We start from the raw sequence: 22,988 nt of genomic DNA, 5'->3' as shown, positions 1-22,988 counted from the left end.
TGTTCTTTTTGTAATTAAGTGAGGTGCTGCTTTCCCAGCATTCAGTACCACCCAGCTTTAACTATTTTCTAAGGATTTTATTTTTAATCTCTTAATCCCAACTCAGATCAAACTCACAACCCAGAGATTAAGAGGTGCATGCTCCACTGACAGAGCAGCCAGTGCCCCTAACTCTTTCTATGATACCAGATTTCTTATTTCCATGGCCATCCGGCTACTAGCCTACGTCCCTCTAAGATACTTTTGAGTAGGTGTAGTGTCCGTTGAGATGATGCCAGTGCATTATCTAACCATGGAGATCCAATTCTTGAGAGGTGGTGACTAAGATAAAACGTGATTGCTGCATGGGTAGGTGTTTTCCTTCTGATTAGAAATATGTACCTGGGTCCTGATGTAAAGGTATTTGTTGTAACTGGGTTTCTGACTATGGTTTGGAGGCCACTGCTAAGAGGGCCAAGAGCTAAGCTGTGCAGACCCCCTTCCCTTTTTTTTTTTTTTTTAAGATTTTATTCATCTATTTATGAGAGAGAGAGGCAGAGACACAGGCAGAGGGAGAAGCAGGCTCCATGCAGGGAGCCCGACGCGGGACTCCATCCTGGGACTCCAGAACCGTGCTCTGGGCCGAAGGCAGATGCCAAACCGCTGAGCCACCCAGGGGTCCTCAGGGGTCCCTAACCTATCATTTCTTTTTTTTTTTTCTTTTTTAATTTATGATAGTCACACAGAGAGAGGCAGAGGGAGAAGCAGGCTCCATGCACCGGGAGCCCGACGTGGGATTCGATCCTGGGTCTCCAAGATCGCGCCCTGGGCCAAAGGCAGGCGCCAAACCGCGGCGCCACCCAGGGATCCCCAGACCCCCTTCCCTACATTAGTATGTAGTTGGCCCATCCATACACTGAAAATTCAGACCGTGCCCTGTGGACGGTGAGGCCCTTTCCCAATGTCCGCCTCCCACTCTATGGCCTTGCCTTCAACTCCCCAGCCCGGCAGGCTTCTGCCTGGACAGGCCCCTCTTCATCCGGATCCTCCGCTGGCAGCCAGACCGCCCCTTGGTCCCTAGCTGCTGGGTCGTCCACCCCTGGGTTACCAGCTCGGGAGAAGATGGTAGATGGAGGTGTCCCTTTTACTGGGTCAGTTCTGCCATCTAAAACTCTGCTCTAAAGGATGTGGTCTTCACTCAGTACAGGTCCACGTGGGGGAGTCCGGGAAGGCGGGTCGGAGGCTACGGGGCGGTCTCCCCGCATTACAAATTCTCAAAGACCTTCGTCCCCCACGACGCCAGGCTGAGAGGGGCCCCCGAGCTGAGGAGGGGGCCCCGGGGAGGGGGGCCTCGACCGTTCCCAGCGCCGGCCCAGGCACCCGATCCCGCTGCCCGCCTCCCCGCGGGGCTGCCGCGGCCGCCGTCCCGCCCGGGGGCGCCAGGCCCGTCCCCAGCGGGCTCCCGGCCTCGCCCTGCCGCGTGGGCCCGCGCTGTGACCCGGAAGCGCTCCGGAAGCGGTTCCGGAGTCAGCGCCGGCAGGATGGCGGCGGACACGCAGGTGAGGCGGGCGGCTGCGGGGCCAACGCGGCCAGCGACTGGGTGTGGACGGCGGCCGCCGAGCCAGACCGCTCCTGCCGCTGGCCTAGGGGCGGGAGGGGCCGGGGGGGCGGGGGTCAGTGGCTGCGGAGGGGGCGACCCTGGGGCCGCGTCGGCCGGGCTCCTCGCGGGTCTTGGTCCGGCCCGGCCCGCGCGGCGCAGACCGTCCCCGGGCTGGAGGAGTCCGGGACTCCGGCCGCGGCTTCCGCAGCGGCGCCCGGCGGGGCCCTCCCTCACCCTGGAGTTGCAGAAGTTCGCCTTTACGAGTCTCTGCTGCGTTTCCCCGAGTCCCCCGGCAGCGAAGCCCCGGCCAACACCGACTTTTCCTTAAACTTTACGTTCAGCAGAGGTTTCTGTAGTACCGGCTATGTGCAGAGACTTAGAGCACAGCCTTTGGATTTCTACAGAGCCGAGTTTGAGTCTCAGCTCGTTGATTTCCACGAGATGCCGGGCAAGTTACTTAGTCCCGCCAAGCCTCTTTCCGTCTATAAAATGGGGCTAAGGTAGTACCTACGGTAGAGGTTTGCTGTGAGGATTCAGGGAGATAAAGTAGGGCACTTTATACGTTGCTGGTTGTTATTAAAGCCTGCTTAAAAATAAAAGAAGCTTTACTACCTTCGAAGGGCCTTATGACCCTCGAGTGTTATCACTCCTTGTAATTCAGGAAAATATTTGGGGAAAAACTTTTTCCTCCACCTTAGCCTTGCTTGTAGTTGTGAGTGTTTTAGAGTGAAAAGACAATCATATGGAAAAAGGAACCGGTGTCTAAGGGTCAGCTTGGCTTCCTTGGATCAACAGGGAGAAGAGACTAAATTTGATTTTGATGGGGAGGTTCTGAGGCCGGAGAGTGAGCACTTAAGGAACATTGGGAAGTTGTGTATTTGAGAACTTCCTGTGCAAGGAGCTGGTAATTTGTTTCAGTTCAGGTATACTGAATCCTGGAAAGAAAAGCTTAGTCTGTTGGGTATTTTGGAAGGAGTTAGGGGGACACATAATGTTTAACATTAATACTCAAGTGCAGAAACCTTTCTCTAGAGCTGTGTTATTCAGGATGGTAGCCACTAGCCATGTGGGTATTAAATGGCTAGTTAGTGAAAAGTAAATGAAATGAAAAATTTAGTTCTTCAGTTGCACTAGCCACTTTTCAGCATGTGGATAGCCACATGTGGCTGGTAGCCACTGTACTGGACAGTGCAAAAGAACAATTTGCATCATCACAGAGTTGGACAGTGCCACTCTAGAGAGAAACGTGAACTTTAAAGCTGTTTGCATCTGGTCACACCAACAAAAGACTTCTCTGAAAGATCATGGTATGCATTTCTTTAGTTTTCTGACGGGGTCTCAATTCATTTTCTGATGAAGAGAAAGAAGAGCCCTGAACCTAAAAAGTTCTTTCAACTTTTTGAGAGAAACTATAGCCAAGAATTTAATATTATCCAGGAAAGGCAGCTCTGTGGGAATTCTAGGTAGAGAGTGGGTTGTATTCATGCATCTATTTTTGCTGTCTCCTCAACCCTCACTAAAAGTAATAAAAGGTTTTTAAAAGGATTCCCACAGAGATTGGGAGAGTAGAGAGCAGACAACAGCAGCAAACTTTTGGAAACTAGAAAGGGATGACTGGGAAGGATTTAGCAGACCTAAGGAAAATGAATCCTAAGCCAGCGGTTGGGAAAGGTGAGAAGCCAGCTGGTTCACATGGCAGAATCTCTGACAGATGGGAGCTGGGGGGATCAGCTACCCTCTGGAAGTGAGGGTGACTGGGCGGGGCTAATTTAGGAGATTGGTGGAAAGCCCTTTTCTGATGCAGTCAGATCCCCGCTGGCTGTCTTTCTCCACCTTGGCAAAAGCCTGAACTTTTCTCTCTGGAAAGTGTAAAACAGGATCACTGTGAGGACTAGTGTAGGAGGTCCAATATCCAAGGAAATCATCTGCAGAGTAATTCAGGAAACTTGTCCTCAACTGGAGGGTGTGTTTCCAGATCACAAATACTCAGCACAGTGGATGAAGATAGACTCACAACAAAGCACATTAGTGTGAAATTTTATTTTTTAATTTTTAAAAAAGATTTTATTTATTTGAGAGAGAACACGAGCTGGGTGGGGGTGATGAGGACAGAGGGAAAGGGAGAAGCAGACTCCCCACTGAGCAGAAAGCCAGACATGGGGCTCAATCCCAGGACCTGGAGGTCATGACCTGAGCCGAAGCAGATGCCCAAAAAACTGAGCCACATAGGTGCCCTGTGTGAAGTTTTAGAACCTTGGACACAAAGAGAAGATCCTAGAACTTTGCAGGGCAAAAGTCAGGTCTTAGACAAAGAATCAAAAATCAGCATGGCAGGGGTGCCTGGGTGGCTCAGCTGGTTAAGGGCCTGCCTTCGGCTCAGGTCACGGTCCCAGGGTCTTGGGATTGAGCCTGGAGTCAGGCTTCTAGCAGGGAGCCTGCTTCTCCCTCTCCCTCTGCCTGCCTCTCTCTCTCTCTCTCTCTCTCACTCAAATAAATAAAATATTAAAAAAAAATTAACAGCATTGAACTTTGTAACACTAAAAGCTGGAGCTCAGTGAGAATGTCTCCAGTAGTGTGAGGGAAAATGATTTCAACCTAATATTCTGTATCCAAACAAACTTAAATGTGAAGCTAGAACATTTTCAGATTTGCAAGGACTTCACAAAATGGAGAACGTGCTCCATCTAAACACAAGAAAAAGTACATTTTTAGGGTGATACACTGTGTTGCAGCTATAGAGGGTCACCTACCAAATCGGGCCAGGTCATCAAGTTCTGGGAGAGACTTCTTTAGGAAGCTGGAATTTGGTAGAATACCTGGTCTGCCCAAATGTACAAGTGGTAAAAAGTTTGGGATCAAAGTGCAAATTAGAACAGATAAAGCAAACTGAGGGCAGATGGAAAAGTGCATTTATTAACTCCAGGGTTAATAAAGCTGTGTAGGATAGTAAACATAATGTATTAAATGGAGGTCAAGTGGGGCGCCTGGGTTCCGTTGGGTGTCAGATTCCTGATTTTTGGCTCGGGTCGTGATCTCTGGGTCATGATCTCAGAGTGGTAGGGTCAGGCTTCAAGCTCAGCAGGGAGCCAGCTTGAGATTCTCTCTGTACCTCTGTCCCTCCTCATGCTTGGGTGCATGCACATGCGTGTACTCTCTAAGTAAATAAAATCTTAACAAAATAATTAGTGGTTGGGCAGCCCGGGTGGCGCAGCGGTTTGGCGCCGCCTACAGTCTAGGGTGTGATCCTGGAGACCAGGGATCGAGCCCCACATTGAGCTCCTTGCGTGGAGCCTGCTTCTCCCTCTGCCTGTGTCTCTGCCTCTGTGTGTGTGTGTGTGTGTGTGTCTCTCATGAATAAATAAATAAAATCTTAAAAAAAATTAGTGGTTAAATGCCTTCCATTTACATACAGTGTAAACACTGAATAGTAAGCTAGCCCATATTATGAAACTGAGGAATTATGTTGGGGAAATGGGGAGGGTAGGAGGTGGGGTTGGAGAAAGAGCTACTATAGAAGGCAATACAACTGAAAAACAAGTAGTAGTAGCACAGACAAGTTATAGAGATTATGGAGGTAGCTCCCAAAATCATGAGCCAGAATTGGTAAAAGAGGGTGCCCTTGGGGAGTGAAGACAAGAGACTGATTTTTCTGGCAGAGTTTCCAGAACTCTTCAGCTTTGACTTTTTTTTTTTCAAGTATAGTTGACATGATGTTGACTCCTTAATTATCTGTATGTATGACTATAAAAAGAAAAGACAGTATTAAAACAATCACTTATATGAAAGAGTTTTGACATGAGTTTACTCACTGCTGGTAGAATTATATCAGGGAATTAAATATTAAAAAAAAAAACCTTAGCATAATTTTGTTTCTCTATAAACCCTTGAATCTGACTTTACTATAAGGCCTGTCTCTGAAATAGCCTTAGAAGAAAAAGATGAGGGCACCAGTGTGTTAGTTACTTGGGGCTTACCATGGCCTCTCCTAGTGCTCATGTATCCATGACTTTCTGTTCTCTAGCTTAGAGAATATTGGAATATTGCTCAGGAGCAGATTTTCAGGAGTATTTGAAATCTGTCCTGTCCCGACCCGTCCCCCGTGACCCCCCCTGCCGTGCAGCTGTGCTAACATGGTTGGTGGTTGAAAACTAAGGGCCAGTTGGCAGTGGTTTATAGACCTATCGGTTTCAGGCTTAGTTTCAAAAATACAGGTGCTGTGGCTTTCAACCCAGTCTGAGCAGTGACTGGGAATCTGCTATTTCATCACCTGTAAAGTGGGGATACTGATGCCTACCTCAGAGGCTCGAGCGTTGCTAGTTTAGTAGCTGACCTGTGCCAAGAGAAGAGTAAATGCTCTACATAGGTTCTCTCGCTTAGCCACTAACTGTCCTATGAGATAGGTGCTATTACCTGCATGGTATAGATGGGGAACTGATGGTCAAGGAGAGGAGATATATATATATATTAAGATTTATTTATTAGAGAGCCTGCTTGGAGAGAGGCAGAGAAATAATTTTTTTTTTTTTAAAGATTTTACTTATTTATTCATGAGAGATACAGAGAGAGGCAGATGCAGAGGGAGAAGCAGCTCCCTGTGGGGAGCCTGATGCAGGACTTGATCCCAAGACCCCGGGATCACACCCTGAACCAAAGGCAGACAGTCAACCACTGAGCCACCCAGGTGCCCAAGAGAAAGAATCTTAAGTGGACTCCTCATTAAGCACAGAGTCCAGTGCAGGGCCTAATACCAAGACCCTGAGATCATGACCTAAGCGAAAATCAAGTCGCTTAACCTCCTGAGCCACCCAGGTGCCCTAGGGAAATGACATAATTTGACGGAGTGTCTACAGCTGGTAAGAGGCAGAGCTAGGATTCAATCTCTTTGCTCTCCATCTTTCAGCCACTGTACTTCCGTTCTGCTAATGACCTGCCAGGATGTGGATATTCCCCATGTGGGAGGCTAACAAGAGCTGAATAAAGGAAACACACTGGCATATAGTGGGTCCTCACTGGATTTTACATAATTCTGGAAGGATATTTTCTGTGGTGAGGGTTTGGCCTTCTGCCTTGCCTTTTTTTGTGTAAATTTGAGTAAGGTGTATTGGCCGGTTGACTGGGTTAAAGTAGTACATGTCAATTGGGGGTGATTTTGCCCACCAGGAGATATTTCACAATGTCTGGAGACAGTTGGGATTGTCAACTGAGGCAGGAGGAGTGGAGTACTGTTACTGGCATTTAGAGGGTAGAGACCAGGAATGCCATTCAGAATCCTACAATATAGGAAGACAGCCTCACAGCAAGAATTATCTAGCCCCAAATGTCTGTAGTGTGGAGGTTGAGAGACCTTGGGTCAAAGAGAACCACCTTGAATTCTGTACCCACTTCCCCAGCATACACACTCATTGTTTTGTAGTTTGCTGAAATTTTCTTTGTGGGCTTGGTCTTCACAGGTTTCCGAGACACTAAAACGTTTTGCGGGGAAGGTGACAACAGCCAGTGTGAAGGAACGGAGAGAAATCCTCAGTGAACTGGGGAAATGTGTTGCCAGAAAAGGTATTTGTTTTCTATCCATGTGGCCAAGAGACAATTCCATTTCAAAGTAAATTGTGCTCTCTCTGTAGAACCATGGCTGCTGCTTCCCTTGCCATATTTGCTTGTTGTCCTGCGCATTGAAACAGTTAGCTTGGGATGCCTGGGTGGCTCAGCAGTTGAGCATCTGCTTTTGGCTCAGGGTATGATCCCAGGGTCTAGGATCGAGTCCCACATTGGGCTCCCTGTAGGGAGCCTGCTTCTCCCTCTGCCTGTGTCTCTGCCTCTCTCTCTCTCTGTGTCTCTCATGAATAAATAAAATCTTGAAAGAAAGAAAGAAAGAAAGAAAGAAAGAAAGAAAGAAAGAAAGAAAGAAAGAAGAAAGAAAGAAAAAAAAAGAAAGAAAGAAACAAAGAAAAAGAAAGAAGAAAGAAAGAAAGAAAGAAAGAAAGAAACAAACAAACAAACAGTTGGCTTAGCAGAGTTGATCCATTTAGGTACCAAAGGTTTTTTTTACAGTTTTCACCATTTTGATTGGAAATATTTCTAAAAGATACTAGGAATCTTAAGTAATTTACTAGAAGCAAAAACATTTTCTTTATGACTTGGGGCACCATTTTTCCCAGGCTGTGTTCCATGGAAGTCAGCAAGATGGTAACAGGGGATTGACCAGTAAAGATTACAAGGTCAGGGATGCTTGGGTGGCTCAGTGGTTGAGTGTCTGCCTTTGGCTCCCAGGATTCATGATCCCAGAATTCTGGGATCAAGTCCCACATGGGGGTAGCATGTTTCTCCTTCTGCCTATGTTTCTGCCTTTCTCTGTCTCTTATGAATAAATAAATAAAATCTTAAAAAAAAAAAAAGATTTCAAGTTCAGATAAGTTTGGGAAATGTCAACATTTTCTACTTCCCTCTGGGAGATTTCACAGCATATTCCAGGAAGATATTCTAATTTCATTAAGCTTTTTTTAATCCAGTGCTTTCCTTGAACCAACCTCTTTTTTTTTTTTTTTTTCCTGAAAGCCTGTTCAGGGTTGGGGGAACACATTTTGAGAAATTCTGAGCACATGTGGTTATCATGACTGTTCCGCAACTGAGGTCTATCCCTACATTCAGTTGGGATGTGTAAGACTAGTTTGCCTTCATATAACACTGTTAACTATACTGGAACTGAAAAAAAAAGACTAGTTTGCTTTCATCCAATAAATCCTAATTAGCTTTTGAATTACCTTTGGTGTGTTTTTACTGTATAGCATTGATTATCAAAGCGTGGTCCCTGGACTAGCAGCATCACCATCACGTCAGAACTTGTTTGAGATCCGGATTCTTGTCTCTATCCCAGAAACTCAGATTTAGAAACCATGGGGGCAGCGCCCAGCATCTGTGTTTCAGCAAGCCCTCTAAGTGATTCCTGTGTTTGCTGAAGTCTGAGCATCATGGCCTTGTAGAGTTGGGTCTCCCTGTCCCCCAGCTTTCACTTCTTGTTAGTAAAGAGCCTGCTTCACCCAATCGCTCATTTGCTGCTTCTGATTCACTTTTGCCTGGTTACATACCCAAGCATTTTATTTTATTTTATTTATTATTTATTCATGAGAGACCCAGAGAGAGAGGGGCGGGGGCAGAGGGAAAAGTAGGCTCCATGCAGGGAGCCCGATGTGGGACTTGATCCCAGGACTCCAGAATCACGCTCTGGGCCAAAGGCAGACGCTAAACTGCTGAGCCACCCAGGCGTCCCATACCCAAGCCTTTTCAAGTTGCATGTAAATTTTGTACATTCCTGTTTGTCAGCTTCAAAGAGAGTCTCCTCTGCATTAACACTTTAATATATGAGTTTTATGGCACCTTCAAAAGTTTCTCTCGTCACCTTTCGTAACAGAGTTGTACTTAGAAGAGGCTGCTATGTGACAAGGTACTTACTGGCTGTACACACCTTCCAAGCCTTAGTGGTTGACCCTCCTGCTATGTAACTGCTGAATACTACATTTTTCCCATCTTCTGGAGGAAGGCATTTGACACACAGGTGAAGTTTATGAACCATTCAAGACTTTTTCAGGGTGATTTTACTCATTAGCCACCCTGAAGTTCTGCCGTTCAGGGTGAATAATACTTGTAAGTTGTTTATTTTTTAAACATTCTATCTATCTATCTATCTATCTATCTATCTATCTATCTATTTATTTATTTAAACTTTTTTTTATTTATTCATGAGACACAGAGAGAAAGAGAGGCAGAGACATAGGCAGAGGGAGAAGCAGGCTCCCTATGGGGAGCCTCATGTGGGACTCGATCCTGGGATCATGCCCGGAGCCCCAGGCAGATGCTCAGCCACTGAGCCACCCAGGCATCCCATGTAAGATGTTTAGTCACCTTTGATGTGCACGTTGATGGTGGAAAGTTAACTACCCCACATGAAATCTTTAGTTCTCAATTTTCTAATTTTCTGAGTCTAATGAGGAGGTATTGCACAGTGATAATCATTCTGGCCTCTCCTTCATTTGGAATAGTAGATAACGAAGTGAGTCCGTGTGACCCGGTTCAAGTTCCTTAACTTGTCTGAGCCTGTCTCCTTGGTTTGAGCATGGAGATTGCAATAGTACGTCCCCCGCAGGGTTAGTGTGAGGAGTAAATGAGAAGACGTGTGGATGGCACTTAACACTGTGCCTGGCTCTGGTGAGCACCCAGTGTATGTTAGCCCTTGGCCACACCGGTTTCTGGTCCCCATCTCTCTTTTCCTTGGTCACTGAAGTAGCCACGAGTCCAGGGGAATAGCGTCTGACAGGCAGAAATGGCCACAGGTTGGTTTTCCATTACTGACCCCTGTCGTTCCAGCCAGAGTATCTCTTTTCATGTGGCTGGCCTGCTCGGGTTCCTAGGCCTCCATTCTTCATCTTGAGGTGCCTCAGTCATATATCATATACCCATCATAGAGGGATTAGGTGAGGAACCATGTGTCAATGCTTAGGGCAGGATCTGGCACTTTGCACTTTGGGAGTACTAATTAAGTCTTCCTTCTCTTCCTCCTCATGTGTCCTGATGGCCATCATGCATCTTGCCTCTGCACTTGTGCTCCTGTGGTTAGCATCACTCAGGGTGTACATTTTTTTCTTGCCATTTTTCTATAGCTTACGGATCTATTAGGCTAAACTTATGTTCTTAGAACCTTCAGAAGCCACTCCAGTTAGAGGTGCTCTGCCCTTCTCTGATCCCTCAGAGCACTTTAATTTTGTCCTATTTTTAGAAAATTTTGTTAGAAGAAACACAAGGAGTTCACATACCATAAGCAAACAGCCAACTGAGTCTTCACAAACTAGACAAACCTGTGTAACCAGCACCCAGGTCTAAGCAGCAGAATACTCCTTGTGCCCCAGAAGTGCCACTTGCCCATATGTTAGGTTTTTGAGGCCACTGTATCACCTTAGTTTCGTTCGTGTAATGGGTATCTACCTGAGAGCCTTTTTAAATTTTTAATTTATTTATTAGAGAGAGTGAGGGCGTGGGGGAGCAAGTGAGGGTAGGAGCAGAGAGAGAGGAACAAGCAGACTCTTTACTGAGTAGGGAGCCTGGCATGGTGCTTGATCTCACAACCCTGAGATTACTACCTGAGCTGAAACCAAGAGACACTTAACCGGCTGTGCCACTTAGGCACCCCCGAGAGTCTTTTCCTGGAGTCCGATTTTGCTGTGGATTTTTCCTCCAGGGAATTCCATCTCTAACCTACAGGAAGTGTCTGATGGGTAGGAGCTCATGTCTGGTAGAATGCCTGGCTCAAGCAGGTGTTCACGAAGTAGCTTGTATTGACTACTCTGTGTGTGATCTTTGGTTTCAGATCTGCCAGAGGGAGCAGTGAAAGGGCTCTGCAAATTATTCTGCTTGACTCTGCACCGGTACAGGTGAGTCTCAATTGAAGGCCCTGTGCCCACAGCCCTTTGTGCAAAGAGGTGGTGCAGGAGAGCTGTTAAGAGTCCAGGTTTTGGAGCTGTGTCACATCTTAGCTATTGGATCCTGGGCAAGTTACTCAGCTTCCCTGTGCCTCTCTTTTCCTCATCTGCAGAATGGGGGTGGTACTGTTACCCACCCCTCAGGTGGTAGTTGGTAAGTGTAGAGCTTCCAGAACAGTGTCTGCTACGTCATGAGTCTGTATGCTGTCAACAGGCATGCATGCACTTGGCCCAGTTTTGAGGTCCATAAGTCAGTGTTCCATAAATGTGTTGCCCTCACAGCCTTGATGGCTCCTTTGCCCTTATTAGCTGCCTCCAGAACTCCAGAAGGAGGTAGATTTCTCTAGTTATTTCTTAATCCCATCCTCTGTGATCCACTGGAATACAGTACAATCCAGTCTTCCAGAGAAAGATCAGCACTCAGCCTAAGCCACCTTGTCCCTGCCCCCAGTGTTCACCTTTTCCTTTCTTTCTTTTCCTTAGAGATGCAGCCTCCCGCCGGGCCCTGCAGGCAGCCATCCAGCAGTTGGCAGAGGCCCAGCCAGAAGCCACTGCTAAGAATCTTCTGCATTCTCTGCAGTCTTCAGGCATTGGCTCCAAAGCTGGTGCCCCCAGGTAAGAGAGAAAGGTACGGCCTACTGGGGCTTGCTGGAGTCCTGTTCAGGAGAAGCTGGTGCAGATGAGCTGCGCCGAGCAGGTGTGAGCATGTCTCTCTTTCCTCTCTGAAACTTTGAGTGACGCCAGCAGTCCACCCATTGCGATAGGAGGAGCCAGGATGTCAGGCCCAGTGCGCAAACCACTTTCCCAAGGAACAGGGTTGAGAAACCAGTGGAAGTGAGGCCATTTTGAGGGGAACCGTATACCCGTTGGACACAATATGGGAAACCATCTTTTTGTTTCTATAGTTGTGAGCTCTAAGAGGTGGGAGTTTGGCTAATGAGGCTTGCATGCCTTGTCATGAGTTGTTACAGATGACTTATCAGGAGCCAGTTTCAAGTTCTGTCCAGTTGTAGGTCAAGGGAGAGTCCTATATACCAGGCAGAGCCTTGTGTTGAGCATTTGTCCTCAAGATGGAGGGTGCTGCCCTGCACTTACCTTCTGCCTCCCCTCTCTCTACAGTAAGAGTAGTGGCTCTGCTGCCTTGCTGGCCCTGTCCTGGACCTGCCTACTGGTGCACATTGTCTTTCCCTCAAGAGCCAAGCGGCAAGGAGACATCTGGAACAAACTGGTAGGTTCCCTAGGTCTTTGGAGTAGTGACGGTCGGCTCTCTGCATAGAGTTAGGACTTGTTTAAGCACCTTTTTTGGCCAATGGCTCTTCTTGGTGCTGGGTGACTTAGCACTGTGAATTGTCCCGAGGTATGTGACTTCAGTGGATTGAGCATGTAACATCATTACACCCATCTGGTTATCACATATGTTGAGCTTCTGTCAAGCATGGTACTGGGTTCTGGGAGTCCACTGATGAGCAAAAGAAAGGCAATTCCTGCCTTCATGGCATATGTGGAAGACTTGACAGGCCAGAGCAGGGAAGAGAGCAAGAAAGACAGCAAGTCAATCAGAAAATATAATAATGTAAATAATTTTTTTTTTCCTGGTTTATCATTCCTTTCCCTGTATTTGGATTTCAGTGTTGAACTGGCTAATGGAATGGAATTCTTGCCATGTGTTTTGGTCCTTTAATTCTCTCCTCTTGTTCTGTGCCTCCTTCTTCCACATTCCCTGCCTTGCCTATCTACATATCTGCTAATCAGAGATGGTCCAATAGGCCAGGTCAGGAGGTTGTTTTGAATATCTAGATGTGCTTAGTGGAGGGCAAGAGGAATGGTCTTACGGTTCATTAAAAAGGAGCCTGAGGTATGGCTCTGATTCTCAGTCATTATATTTGGCTGTATATGTAACTTCTGAGCCTGCTTCCCGTGTCTGCAAAGTGGGAAAAAGTGCTACCTACCCCATCTACCTCCACGAGTTGTTATGAAGAGGGGCTCAAGACGAAGTGTGAAAGGGCCATGGAAATGTACAGAGGGCTGTACAGGTGAATGAGGAGTGGCACTAGAAAACTGTAACGCCTCTCCCGAAGTAGCCTACTAGTAGGAAACAGTGACGGTCCTGTCCCTGGGAGCTTACCTAGCACGCCTCTGGGGATGACCATGGAGTGGCCATCAGTGATGACTGAAGGATAAGAACACTGAAACCTGGCAGGTAATAGATATTGGAACTGGACCCCCTTCAGAGTGTGGGTTTCATTGCTACCAAGGCCTCTTTGTAAGATGTTTTATCATGGTTCCCTCATTGAAGATATCTCCAGTGATCTCTTAAAGCCATTATCCCAGGTAAGTAAGTATGCTTGTGGGTTAGTGAGGGGCAGGGATCATCCCTGGAGTGTTGTGTTTATGGTACAAAACACATCAGGGGCATGAGACCATGTTTGTTTTTCCTGTGTCTTGAATCTGGGTTTTTCCTTTACTTGTTGCCAGTGTTGACTTCAACTATACACATAGGTTGAAATGCATTCAGTTACTCAAGTATCTGTTGAGGGCCTCTATGTGCTGGCCCCTGTTCTAGGAGCTGGGGCAAAGCTGGGAACAAGAAAGAGGACCTTGCCCTCTTGGAGCTTACACCTTCTTCTTCTTCTTTTTTAAAGAGTTTATTTATTCATGAGAGACACAGAGAGAGGCAGAGACACAGCCAGAGGGAGAAGCAGGTTCCCTGCAGGGAGCCTGATGTAGGACTCAATCTCAGGACCCCGGGATCACTACCTCAGCCAAAGGCAGATGCTCAACCACTGAATACCCAGGCGCCCCTTTACACCTCTTTTTTAAAGAATTTTTTGTAAGATTTACTTATTTATTTGTGAGTGAGACAGAGAGAGTGTGCACACATGTGGGGAGGAGCAGATGGGGAAAGAAAGGGACAAGTAGACTCTGCTGAGTGTGGAACCCAAGGTGGGGCTTGATCTCAAGACCCTGAGATTGTGACCTGAGGTGAAACCAAGAGTTGGGTATTCAGCCGACTGAGCCACCCTTGTGCCCCAGAGTTTCTCATTCTTGATTTATGATCCTGAGTGGTTGTCCTGCAGTATATGTAACAAGTACCCTGCTGATGACTATTTATGTTATCTACAATTTTTTACTGTAAGCAATGCTACAGTGAAAAAACTTGTACATGTGTCATTTTGTATACATGCAAATGGAGCACAGCAGACTTCCTAAGCATACCCTTTGTCTCAGGGTGGCCAGTCACATTGCTCGCCAGTCACCGTGGGTATTTGTGATATAGAAAGTCTCTAGGATTTTTTTTTTTTAAGATTTTATTTATTTATTCATGAGAGACACAGAGAGAGAGAGAGAGGGAGGTAGAGACACAGGCAGAGGGAGAAGCAGGCTACATGCAGAGAACTCGACATGGGACTCGATCCCGGGTCTCCAGGATCAGGCCCTGGCCTGAAGGCGTTGCTAAACCGCTGAGCCACCCGGGCTGCCCATCTCTAGGATTTTTAAATTGAGCACCGATGATGTGTTTCACTCTGGATCGAATAGTGATCTCTCCACACAGGCTCGGATCATCCTATTGGATCCCTTCACTTCTATATTTCAAGTGCCTAGTGTAGTGCCTGCCATTTAGTCAATATTCAGCAAGTATTTGTGGAATTAATAAAGGAAGAGTTAAGGCAGGTATGAAACAGGGTGCGTATCCTTTTCCTGAATGGCACTTACTTCACTGGAATTATATATTCATTTGTGTGTTTTATTTTGTGGTATCTTTTTCTCCCTTGTGAGGGCCACGGGACCTCCATTTGCATTTCATGTCCTGACTCGAGCCTCTCCCTGTCCTGACAGGTGGAGGTGCAGTGCCTGCTCCTGGTGGAGGTGCTGGGTGGCTCCCACAGGCACGCCGTGGATGGTGCTGTGAAGAAGCTCAGCAAGCTGTGGAAAGAGGTGACAGGAGGCATAGAGGGTGGTGGGCATCGCTTCTTTTGTGCCACCCCCGCTGCCATGTGATAATAACACCTGTTTTATACTTTCCTCTTCAGAACCCTGGACTGGTGGAACAGTACTTGTCAGCCATTCTCAGCCTAGAACCCAACCAGAACTATGCAGGCATGCTGGGGCTGCTGGTGCAGTTCTGCACGAGCCACAAGGAGATGGATGTGGTCAACAGACACAAGGCAGGTGGACTTGCTGGGGGCAAAGAGGGGGAGCTTGCTTTGCTCTGGTGGCCCCAGCTCCTGTCCTCATCTGGAGCTCATTGGTTTTCTCATATGAAACCCTGGCCTTTTCTCCATGATATCTGAAGTTTTTGGAGCCAGAAAGTTTTCCCTCCAGCTCTGGCTTGGGGAGAATCCTGGCAATTATTGGGATGATAATTTGCCTGTTCATGCAGTGATTTATTCTCCTGCAGCTGAGCAGCTGCCGTGTGCCAAGCACTATGCTAGCTGTTTGGGTTGCAGCAGGGATCCAGGGAGCTGTGATCCCTGCCCTCGGGGAGTTGCATATGAGGAGTCTGCCATCAGACAGATAGTCATCTAATTACAAATGTGATAAGTGCTACAAAGAAAAAGGGCAGGAAGCAGTAATACTGTGTATTGGGGGACCTGACAGAGGCCATGTGTTGGGGGCATAGCTCTTATGAAGGAACTTAAAAGGTGAATAGTATTAGCAAGGTCAGTATGTGAGGAGGGGTATTTTGGGCAGAGAAAGCAGCCCATGAGAAGCTAGGCAGGGGAGGCGATTGGGGCTGGAGAGATGTGAGAGGCAGCCTGGCAGCCAGGCCAAGGACTTTGGACTGAATCCAAGCAGCTCTGGAAAGCTGTGGAAGGTTTTAAAATGATGAGTGGCATGATCAGTGGGCCCTCTGTGTGTGACACTGAAATTTGGGCATTGATTTGTATTTTGTTTCTGTATATATGTATTTTATTTATTTTTTACTGATTTGTAATTTTCAGAGGCACTCCCACAAAAAGGATCTTTTAGGCCAGCGATGAGATGCTCAGAATGTTGGTCTAAATAGTCTTTGTATTCTCTAGAGTGCCCTGCTGGATTTTTATATGAAGAACATCCTGATGAGCAAAGTAAAGCCTCCGAAATATCTGTTGGTGAGTGAGAAGTGGACCTTAGCTGGACAAGCTAAATCCAATTTAAATTCTGCTTCAAAGCTATCCTTTATTCTTTGTTCCCATGAGGTCTGGATGCCTGACTCCTTTCTCTTTGTAGGATAACTGTGCCCCTCTGCTCCGATACATGTCCCACTCGGAATTTAAGGATCTGATACTGCCTACCATACAGAAGTCCTTACTTAGGAGTCCAGAGAATGTTATTGAAAGTAGGTCACTGCCAGACAGGTTGGTGGAAGGGAGATGCGTTGACTGATGAGCTGCTTCTCTGATACTTGGCAGCAGAAGTGGTGTGGGTGGGGTGAAGTATGTATTCACTTTGTTCCTCATTGGGACCTTGGGAGAGAGATCAGGGACCCTTTTGAGAATATGTTGAAAGTCATGGGCCCTTTTGCTAAAAGGATGCACAAAAGTATATACTGCAAACAATTTTAGAGATCCAAGAACTTTCTGGAAACCAGGTTAAGAACCTCTGCTCTACACAATTTGAACTTGGTGTGGAGGTGGCACTTGAAACTGTAGGAATGGGCAGCCCAGGTGGCTCAGCGATTTAGTGCTGCCTGCAGTCCAGGGCGTGATTCTGGAGTCCCAGGATCGAGTCCTACATCAGGCTCCCTGCATGGAGCCTGTTTCTGTTTCTCCCTCTGCCTGTGTCTCTGTCTCTCTGTCTCTCTCTCTTTCTCTCTTTCTCTCTGTGTCTCTCATGAATAAATAAAACCTTAAAAAAAAAAAAAGAAATAAACTGTAGGAACAAAGGTGTGACCATTCACATGACCATATGGAGATAAAGAGGGGTCTGGGTTCTTTGTGACCAGACAGCAGGCCTTACAGCATAGGAGTGTAGGGCAGAAATGGGCATTTATATCTGAGACAGACATGTTGTGTACTTTCTGTCCTCCTTAGCTATTTCCAGTCTGCTGGCATCAGTGACTCTGGATCTCAGCCAGTATGCCTTGGACATTGTGAAAGGACTGGCTAGTGAGTACTGTGACCCCTCTCCAGCTCCTAGAGTGGCACCTTGGGTTTTGGTTGTATTTTCCTAATTATTTTAGGAAAAAGGGCAGGGGATAGCTCAGTTTAGAAAGAAACTACATTTGCACAGTTTCTCGAGATCCTTATAAGAACACTTTGCTGGGGTGGGAGAATGGGGAACGTGGAAAAGACAGAAATGAAAGCCTGGATGCTCAGTTCTCGGCAGCTTCTGAGCTGCAGCTCTCTGTGTCCAGGTCAGCTGAAGTCCAACAGTCCCCGCCTGATGGATGAAGCCGTGTTGGCGCTGCGGAACCTGGCCCGCCAGTGCAGTGACTCTTCGGCAACAGAAGCCCTGACCAGGCACCTGTTTGCTATCCTTGGCGGTGAGTAAGCCTTCCTGGCTATGGGGATGACTGAGGTGTGGGTGCCGGGACCTGCCTGGGACTCGGGGCTCCAAGTCTGTGTGTGTTGAAGCCGTGTGGCCAAGGGAACACTTGCATTAGGATGTGGACATGTGAAGTGAACAGAAGCATGTGCTGGGCAGTGAAGACAGGGGTGATCTCAGGGTTTTGTTTTGTTTTGTTTTGTTTTTAATTTAAGTGTGGACGTTATTGTATGTATGAAGGGAAAAGCTAGAGGGAAATACATCAAATTGTTCATAGTGTCTTTGGGTAGTGGGCACATGGGTGATTTTTAAATATTTTTATGTTTTTTGTTTCTCAGATTTTCTGTAAGAATTTACTGCTGTTTTAGTCAGAAAAAAATCTAGTGAATGTTATTTTAAATCCAGCTTCATTAAAGAAAGGCTACTTCTGGAATCAGAAACTGTGTCTTGGTGTCACACACATGATTAATCATCACCCCCTTGGTAAATGTGGTAGATATGAATTTTGTATCTTTACCATCTCTCCTCTCAGGCTCGGAGGGAAAACTGACTATTGTAGCCCAGAAGATCAGCGTCCTCTCAGGTATAGAATCTCTCCTGGGGGTAGCGGTAAGTGAAGAAGTAGATGAGGTGTAACGTAACTGTTAGGTAAGGCAGGTCCTTCATTGGATTTGGACTCTTGATAGACAGCCCAGCATGGCTCCTAGGACTCTGCTGCCTATCTGTGGGCAGGTGGGACTTGTTTGAGTCCAGCGGGAGGCCTGGTTTTTATAAAAGTCAGGATCATCTTGAGGACGGATTGAGGAAAAGACACTGATGGCCAGAGGAGAGGCATGGCTGCTAGGGAAGTGGGCCTCGGCAAGAAGAATCTCGTGTTTGTGATTTTGTGCTGAGCAGGAAATCCCCTGCCTTCCAGGGATCGGGAGTGTCAGTCATCATGTGGTGTCTGGGCCTTCTAGTCAAGTCTTGAATGGGACTGTGACTGAGCTGTTCATCCCATTCCTCCAGCAAGAAGGTAACTGTGCAGCATGGGGAGGATGCAGTTTAGACCTGCTCCAACTCATTTTCACATTCAGAGCAGCCATGAACCCCTTCTCACAGCAAAACTCCCCTGAAGCATTACTGCTTCTTCCCCCTTGTACTCCTGCTTGCTATGGGGCTCTGCTGGCAGCAATTGGACGTGGGCCTGAGATGCTGAACTGACCAGACTTCTACTTCTTGCCTTAGTTCACGAAGGCACCTTGGTGCATGCCGTCTCTGTCCTGGCTCTCTGGTGTAACCGGTTTACCACAGAAGTGCCCAAGAAGCTCACCGAATGGTTTAAGAAAGCCTTCAGCCTTAAGACCTCCACCTCTGCAGTGAGGCATGCCTACTTGCAGTGCATGTTGGCCTGCTTCCGAGGTGAGATGCCTTCCCTGCAGGGGTGACTGCGTCTTCTGGGCATCCTCACCATCCCAGGCCTTCCCTTGGTGGCCCAGCTTACTTGGCATCACTTCTCTTTGAGTTTCGGGCAGCATCGGGCTTAGTCATCCATAAAGCCTGGAATCAGTGTCCAATCTTCACAACCGACTCCAGCTTCTCCCCTTTATCAGACTTTTAAGTCACAAAGCTTTATTTGGAGAGGGTCTGGAACTAGATTGTGTCACTATATTATCTGGGGTCATGGGGAAGTGATTGATTGCAAGAGGCCTGATTCAAAAGGACCAGCTTCATAGAAACTTGACTTTTGACTTACTAAAAACCAACCACTGCCCTTTCTTCAGGTTGACAAACCTGTCATTTGAGTGTGGGCATCCACCTCTTTCCTAAGCAAAGCTAGAGGAAACTTTCCAATCTGCTTAGGAACTTGATCTCCACCTTTGAGATAGGCTTGTACTTCTTTAAAAAAAAGAGAAAAGAAAAGAAAGTACACTTCTGATGAACTGTGTTTAAAGAAACATCTAAGAGAGTCCAGAACTGCTGATTCCACAGAAGGGTATCCCTTCTCTACAGTGCCTGTTTGTCAATTTGCAGTTCTGCTGCATTGATCAATCTTGATTTTTAGATTGAGTTCTAGATAGCAGAGACTTGGTTTAAACTAGGCTCTTCAGTTTGAGATGTTTCTGCTTGATGCTTTTAAAATATACATGATATAAAATAAGCCTTTAAATATTTTTTGGTTTCAAATCCATGACCTCTTCCAAATGAAATATGTTTAGTAGTTAAGAAAACATGGATTTAGCTATAGTTTTAATAGATTTCCAAAATATTTTTTCAGTTATTTTTTTATTTTTTTTATTTTTTTATTTTTTCAGTTATTAAGTGGGTTTAGTTTGTAGGTCAGCAGATTGGTTCTGGTTTTGGAATTTGGATCGGGAACTTGTCTGGTACTGGGGAAGAGCCCCAGACAGAAATTGGTAGGTGTGCAGTGCCCCTGGCTCTCCCTGAACCAGCTGTTTGGCCTTGGGCATCTTTTTTAACTTCTCTTGGTCTGTTTTCTTACGCATCAAATGAACAGCTGGACTGTTGGATTTGTAAGGATCCTTCTAGCTGTAACATGGTTGGTTCTCTTTCTCCTACTTCACAGCATTTGACAAGGTGAAGCATTTTAGTCAACCAATTCAGACGTGAATGGATAACTCCTTTCTTGAGTAAGCTTGTCACCCCTGATAGTGTTTTATAAGGTGCTAGTCCTCTCTCCACAGGTGACACACTATTGCAGGCCTTGGACTTGCTGCCTCTGCTCATCCAGACAGTGGAGAAGGCAGCCTCCCAAAGCACTCAGGTTCCCACTGTCACCGAAGGGGCCGCTGCAGCCTTGCTGCTCTCAAAGCTTTCTGTGGCTGACTCACAGGCTGGTAAGGGTCTGGACTTGTTCCCCGTGGTAGCAGATGAGGCTTCATTCAGAGTCCCCGGGAGGAGTGTTTTGATGTTTAGAATTTGACAGGATTGGTGTGGTCACTACCACACTGCCTCGGCCATGGTGCCCCTTGTCATCTGCAGGGATGAGCCTCAGGGTCACACTTGGACGTGGGAATATAGCCAGGGGACTCTTGTCACTGTCCTCCTTTGCTCTGTTGCTCTAGTGCTCTAGGATGGGGGTTTGTATATAATGCCCAGACTGGCCTGGGTTTAGTATAGTGGGGCATTTTTTAATTGATTATACCTTTCTAGGGAGTAACTTGAAAAGCTTCCCCTTAGCTAATCTTCTAGCCCTAAGTTCCCATCTCTGGCTAGTATTACCATTTACTGTCCAGAAACAGTCAATATGTAATCGACCAACACCAGGTAGTGTTCTGTGTATATGCCATATTAAGTACTGAACACTCCTTGGACAAGAGTCCTAGTCAGTGCAACCCAAAGAGCTTTCTCTTTCTTTCTGTGGCCACCTGGTATTCTATGTCTGCTTTAGTCATACTCTGCCTGCACATGGACGTGAACTTACTTCCATGGTTGGAAGTGGAGTTCAGCTCTGGTCATGTTTCATCAGGTGCCTTGGCAGGGAGGCAAAGATGAACATGACCAGGCTTTAATTTTAAGCTGCTTTACTCCAGTGGGAGAGAGGAGATGCAAAAATATTTCTGTAGTTATAAGACAATATACCTCCTTAGGGCAGTTTTGAAGGAGGGATTGCTCTTAGTTTAGGTGTTGGCTATCACGAAAGGCTTCATGGAGGGAGCATTTGGACGAGGGCCCTGAAGGCTAGGAAGGATTTCACCAACTGGAAGGGAACAGCCCAGGATGCGTTCAGACTAGCCTCCAGCAGGGAAGGCACCATGTGTGAACATCAAGTATCGCAGCCTGCCACCTGGAGTAGGTGGGAATTCCAGGTGGGAAATGCTTGCCTGGTCTCCTGTAGGCAGCAGAGAACCACTGAAAGTTTACATATAGGCAATGATACCGGAAGGATGGGTTAGTTTGCAGGACTGGGAGGGGAGACAGTTAGCCTAGGAGTGATGTATACATGCTGGGGGAGCCCTACTGCCTACTGCAGAAGAGGGTCTGTCAATGTAGCTGGCCCCAGTATCTTCAGGCAGGAGGGGACCAACCGTGATGGGCGGAGTGAGCTATATCAGGGAGTGACCTTTTGTTTCTTGCAGAGGCCAAACTCGGTGGTTTCTGGCAGCTGATTGTAGATGAAAAGAAGCAGATTTTCACTTCTGAGAAATTTTTGCTCATGGCTTCAGAGGATGGTGAGTTACTTAGTTGAACGTACTTGAACTTGAGATTGGGCCTGTGTCCCTCTGGTGGGTCTTCAGAGAGGACCCTTCCTGAGTGCCTGTAACCTTAGCAGTCAGCTCTGCAAAAACCCGGGTCAGAGTGCTGTGGTCAGCTACTGTGTCATAGGCTGCTGTGGGAATGAACACACATGGAACACACACGCATTGTGTGGCATGGAAGCTGAGAAGTGGGGGAGTGGGTAGATTTGTGGAAACAGAGCACTAATGGTTGCGGGGCTGCGATGTTAGGTGTAATTATAGCTGATTGGGTAATTGGTGCTGTCTTGGAGGTTTTCTTATATTACAAGACAGCTGAAAAGCTCTGGTGGAGTGTGGCTGGCTGCACTCCCCCACTAGGAGACACAAAACTACTGGTTTCTCTCCTGGCAGAGAAGGAACAGTTGATCTTTAAGTGTATGTTTAAAATTCTAGGTTGCCTTAGGGGTGTCTGCTGCTAATCGGTGATTTGAAAAGTCTTTTGACTCACAAATCACAACATCCTATTAATGAACTAAAACTGTTAGTCACTTCCTGATTTAGGAAAAAAAATTAGTTCTTGTATAGGAAATACAGTCACATAATTCAAAGAATAAAAGATCCAAGAAGGCCTATGTTGAAAATCATACCCCCGCTTTGATCTCTGGCCACCTAGTATCCCTGGCCATGGATAACCAGTTGTATTAGCTTCTGTATATCCTTAGTATTTTATAATTCATACCAGCAGATAACTTTTTGTGTTAGTTCTTTACCTTTTTTTTACACAAATGGTAATATGCCTGCTATATGCATTGTAGACTTGGTAGTCATTCTACTTCAGTATGCATGTGTCCTCATTTTTTTTTGGAACTGCATAGTAATTTTAAATTAATTAGAATAAAATGTATCTTTTTCATTAGTACAAAATACATTGTCAGCAAAAAAGGAACTTCAGATGAGCTGTAATTTTACATGCAGTGTTAATCACATGTACATTTTAGTGTTAATTCTTCAGGACTTTCCAGTTCTTTTTGGATGTATTCTATATATGTTTTTTAAGATTTTACTTATTTATTTGAGAAGGAGTGTGCACGCATGGGGTGAGAGCAGAGGGAGAGGGAGAGAGAGAGAGAGAGAGAGAGAGAGAGAGAGAGAAGCTCCAGCAGACTCCCTGCTGGGTGCGGAGCTCTAGATGGGGCTTGACCTCATGACCCTGAGATCACGATCTGAGCCAAACGCTTAACCAGCTGAGCCACACAGGTGCTCTAGATGTGTTCTATGATTTAGAAACCCTTCCAG

The 22,988-nt window shown here is 46.5% G+C and overlaps 1 protein-coding gene across 2 annotated transcripts in view; it reads left to right on the top strand.

Annotated features, from left to right (window-relative positions):
- The first annotated feature begins 1,474 nt into the window (after positions 1-1,474).
- GCN1 (GCN1 activator of EIF2AK4) overlaps positions 1,475-22,988 on the top strand; it is a 59,505-nt gene continuing 37,991 nt past the window's right edge. Inside the window, exons 1-16 of one of the 2 annotated variants that reach the window (XR_007406057.1) lie at positions 1,475-1,538; positions 7,030-7,132; positions 10,935-10,998; positions 11,530-11,661; positions 12,166-12,274; positions 14,884-14,982; positions 15,078-15,212; positions 16,071-16,139; positions 16,258-16,366; positions 17,061-17,135; positions 17,384-17,512; positions 18,047-18,097; positions 18,431-18,529; positions 18,742-18,915; positions 20,199-20,351; positions 21,594-21,686. Coding sequence is in view for 1 of the 2 variants with exons in the window: in XM_025474172.3 (XP_025329957.1) it covers positions 1,521-1,538; positions 7,030-7,132; positions 10,935-10,998; positions 11,530-11,661; positions 12,166-12,274; positions 14,884-14,982; positions 15,078-15,212; positions 16,071-16,139; positions 16,258-16,366; positions 17,061-17,135; positions 17,384-17,512; positions 18,047-18,097; positions 18,431-18,529; positions 18,742-18,915; positions 20,199-20,351; positions 21,594-21,686 (1,612 nt within the window). In the remaining variant the exon portion in view is untranslated. The remainder of the gene's footprint in view (positions 1,539-7,029; positions 7,133-10,934; positions 10,999-11,529; positions 11,662-12,165; positions 12,275-14,883; positions 14,983-15,077; positions 15,213-16,070; positions 16,140-16,257; positions 16,367-17,060; positions 17,136-17,383; positions 17,513-18,046; positions 18,098-18,430; positions 18,530-18,741; positions 18,916-20,198; positions 20,352-21,593; positions 21,687-22,988) is intronic. The other variant, XM_025474172.3, reaches the window with a different exon arrangement.

Source organism: Canis lupus, chromosome 26 (assembly GCF_003254725.2).
Source record: "Canis lupus dingo isolate Sandy chromosome 26, ASM325472v2, whole genome shotgun sequence".
Classification (NCBI taxonomy): Eukaryota; Metazoa; Chordata; class Mammalia; order Carnivora; family Canidae; genus Canis; species Canis lupus.
This window is presented reverse-complemented; position numbering and strand designations above follow the sequence as displayed.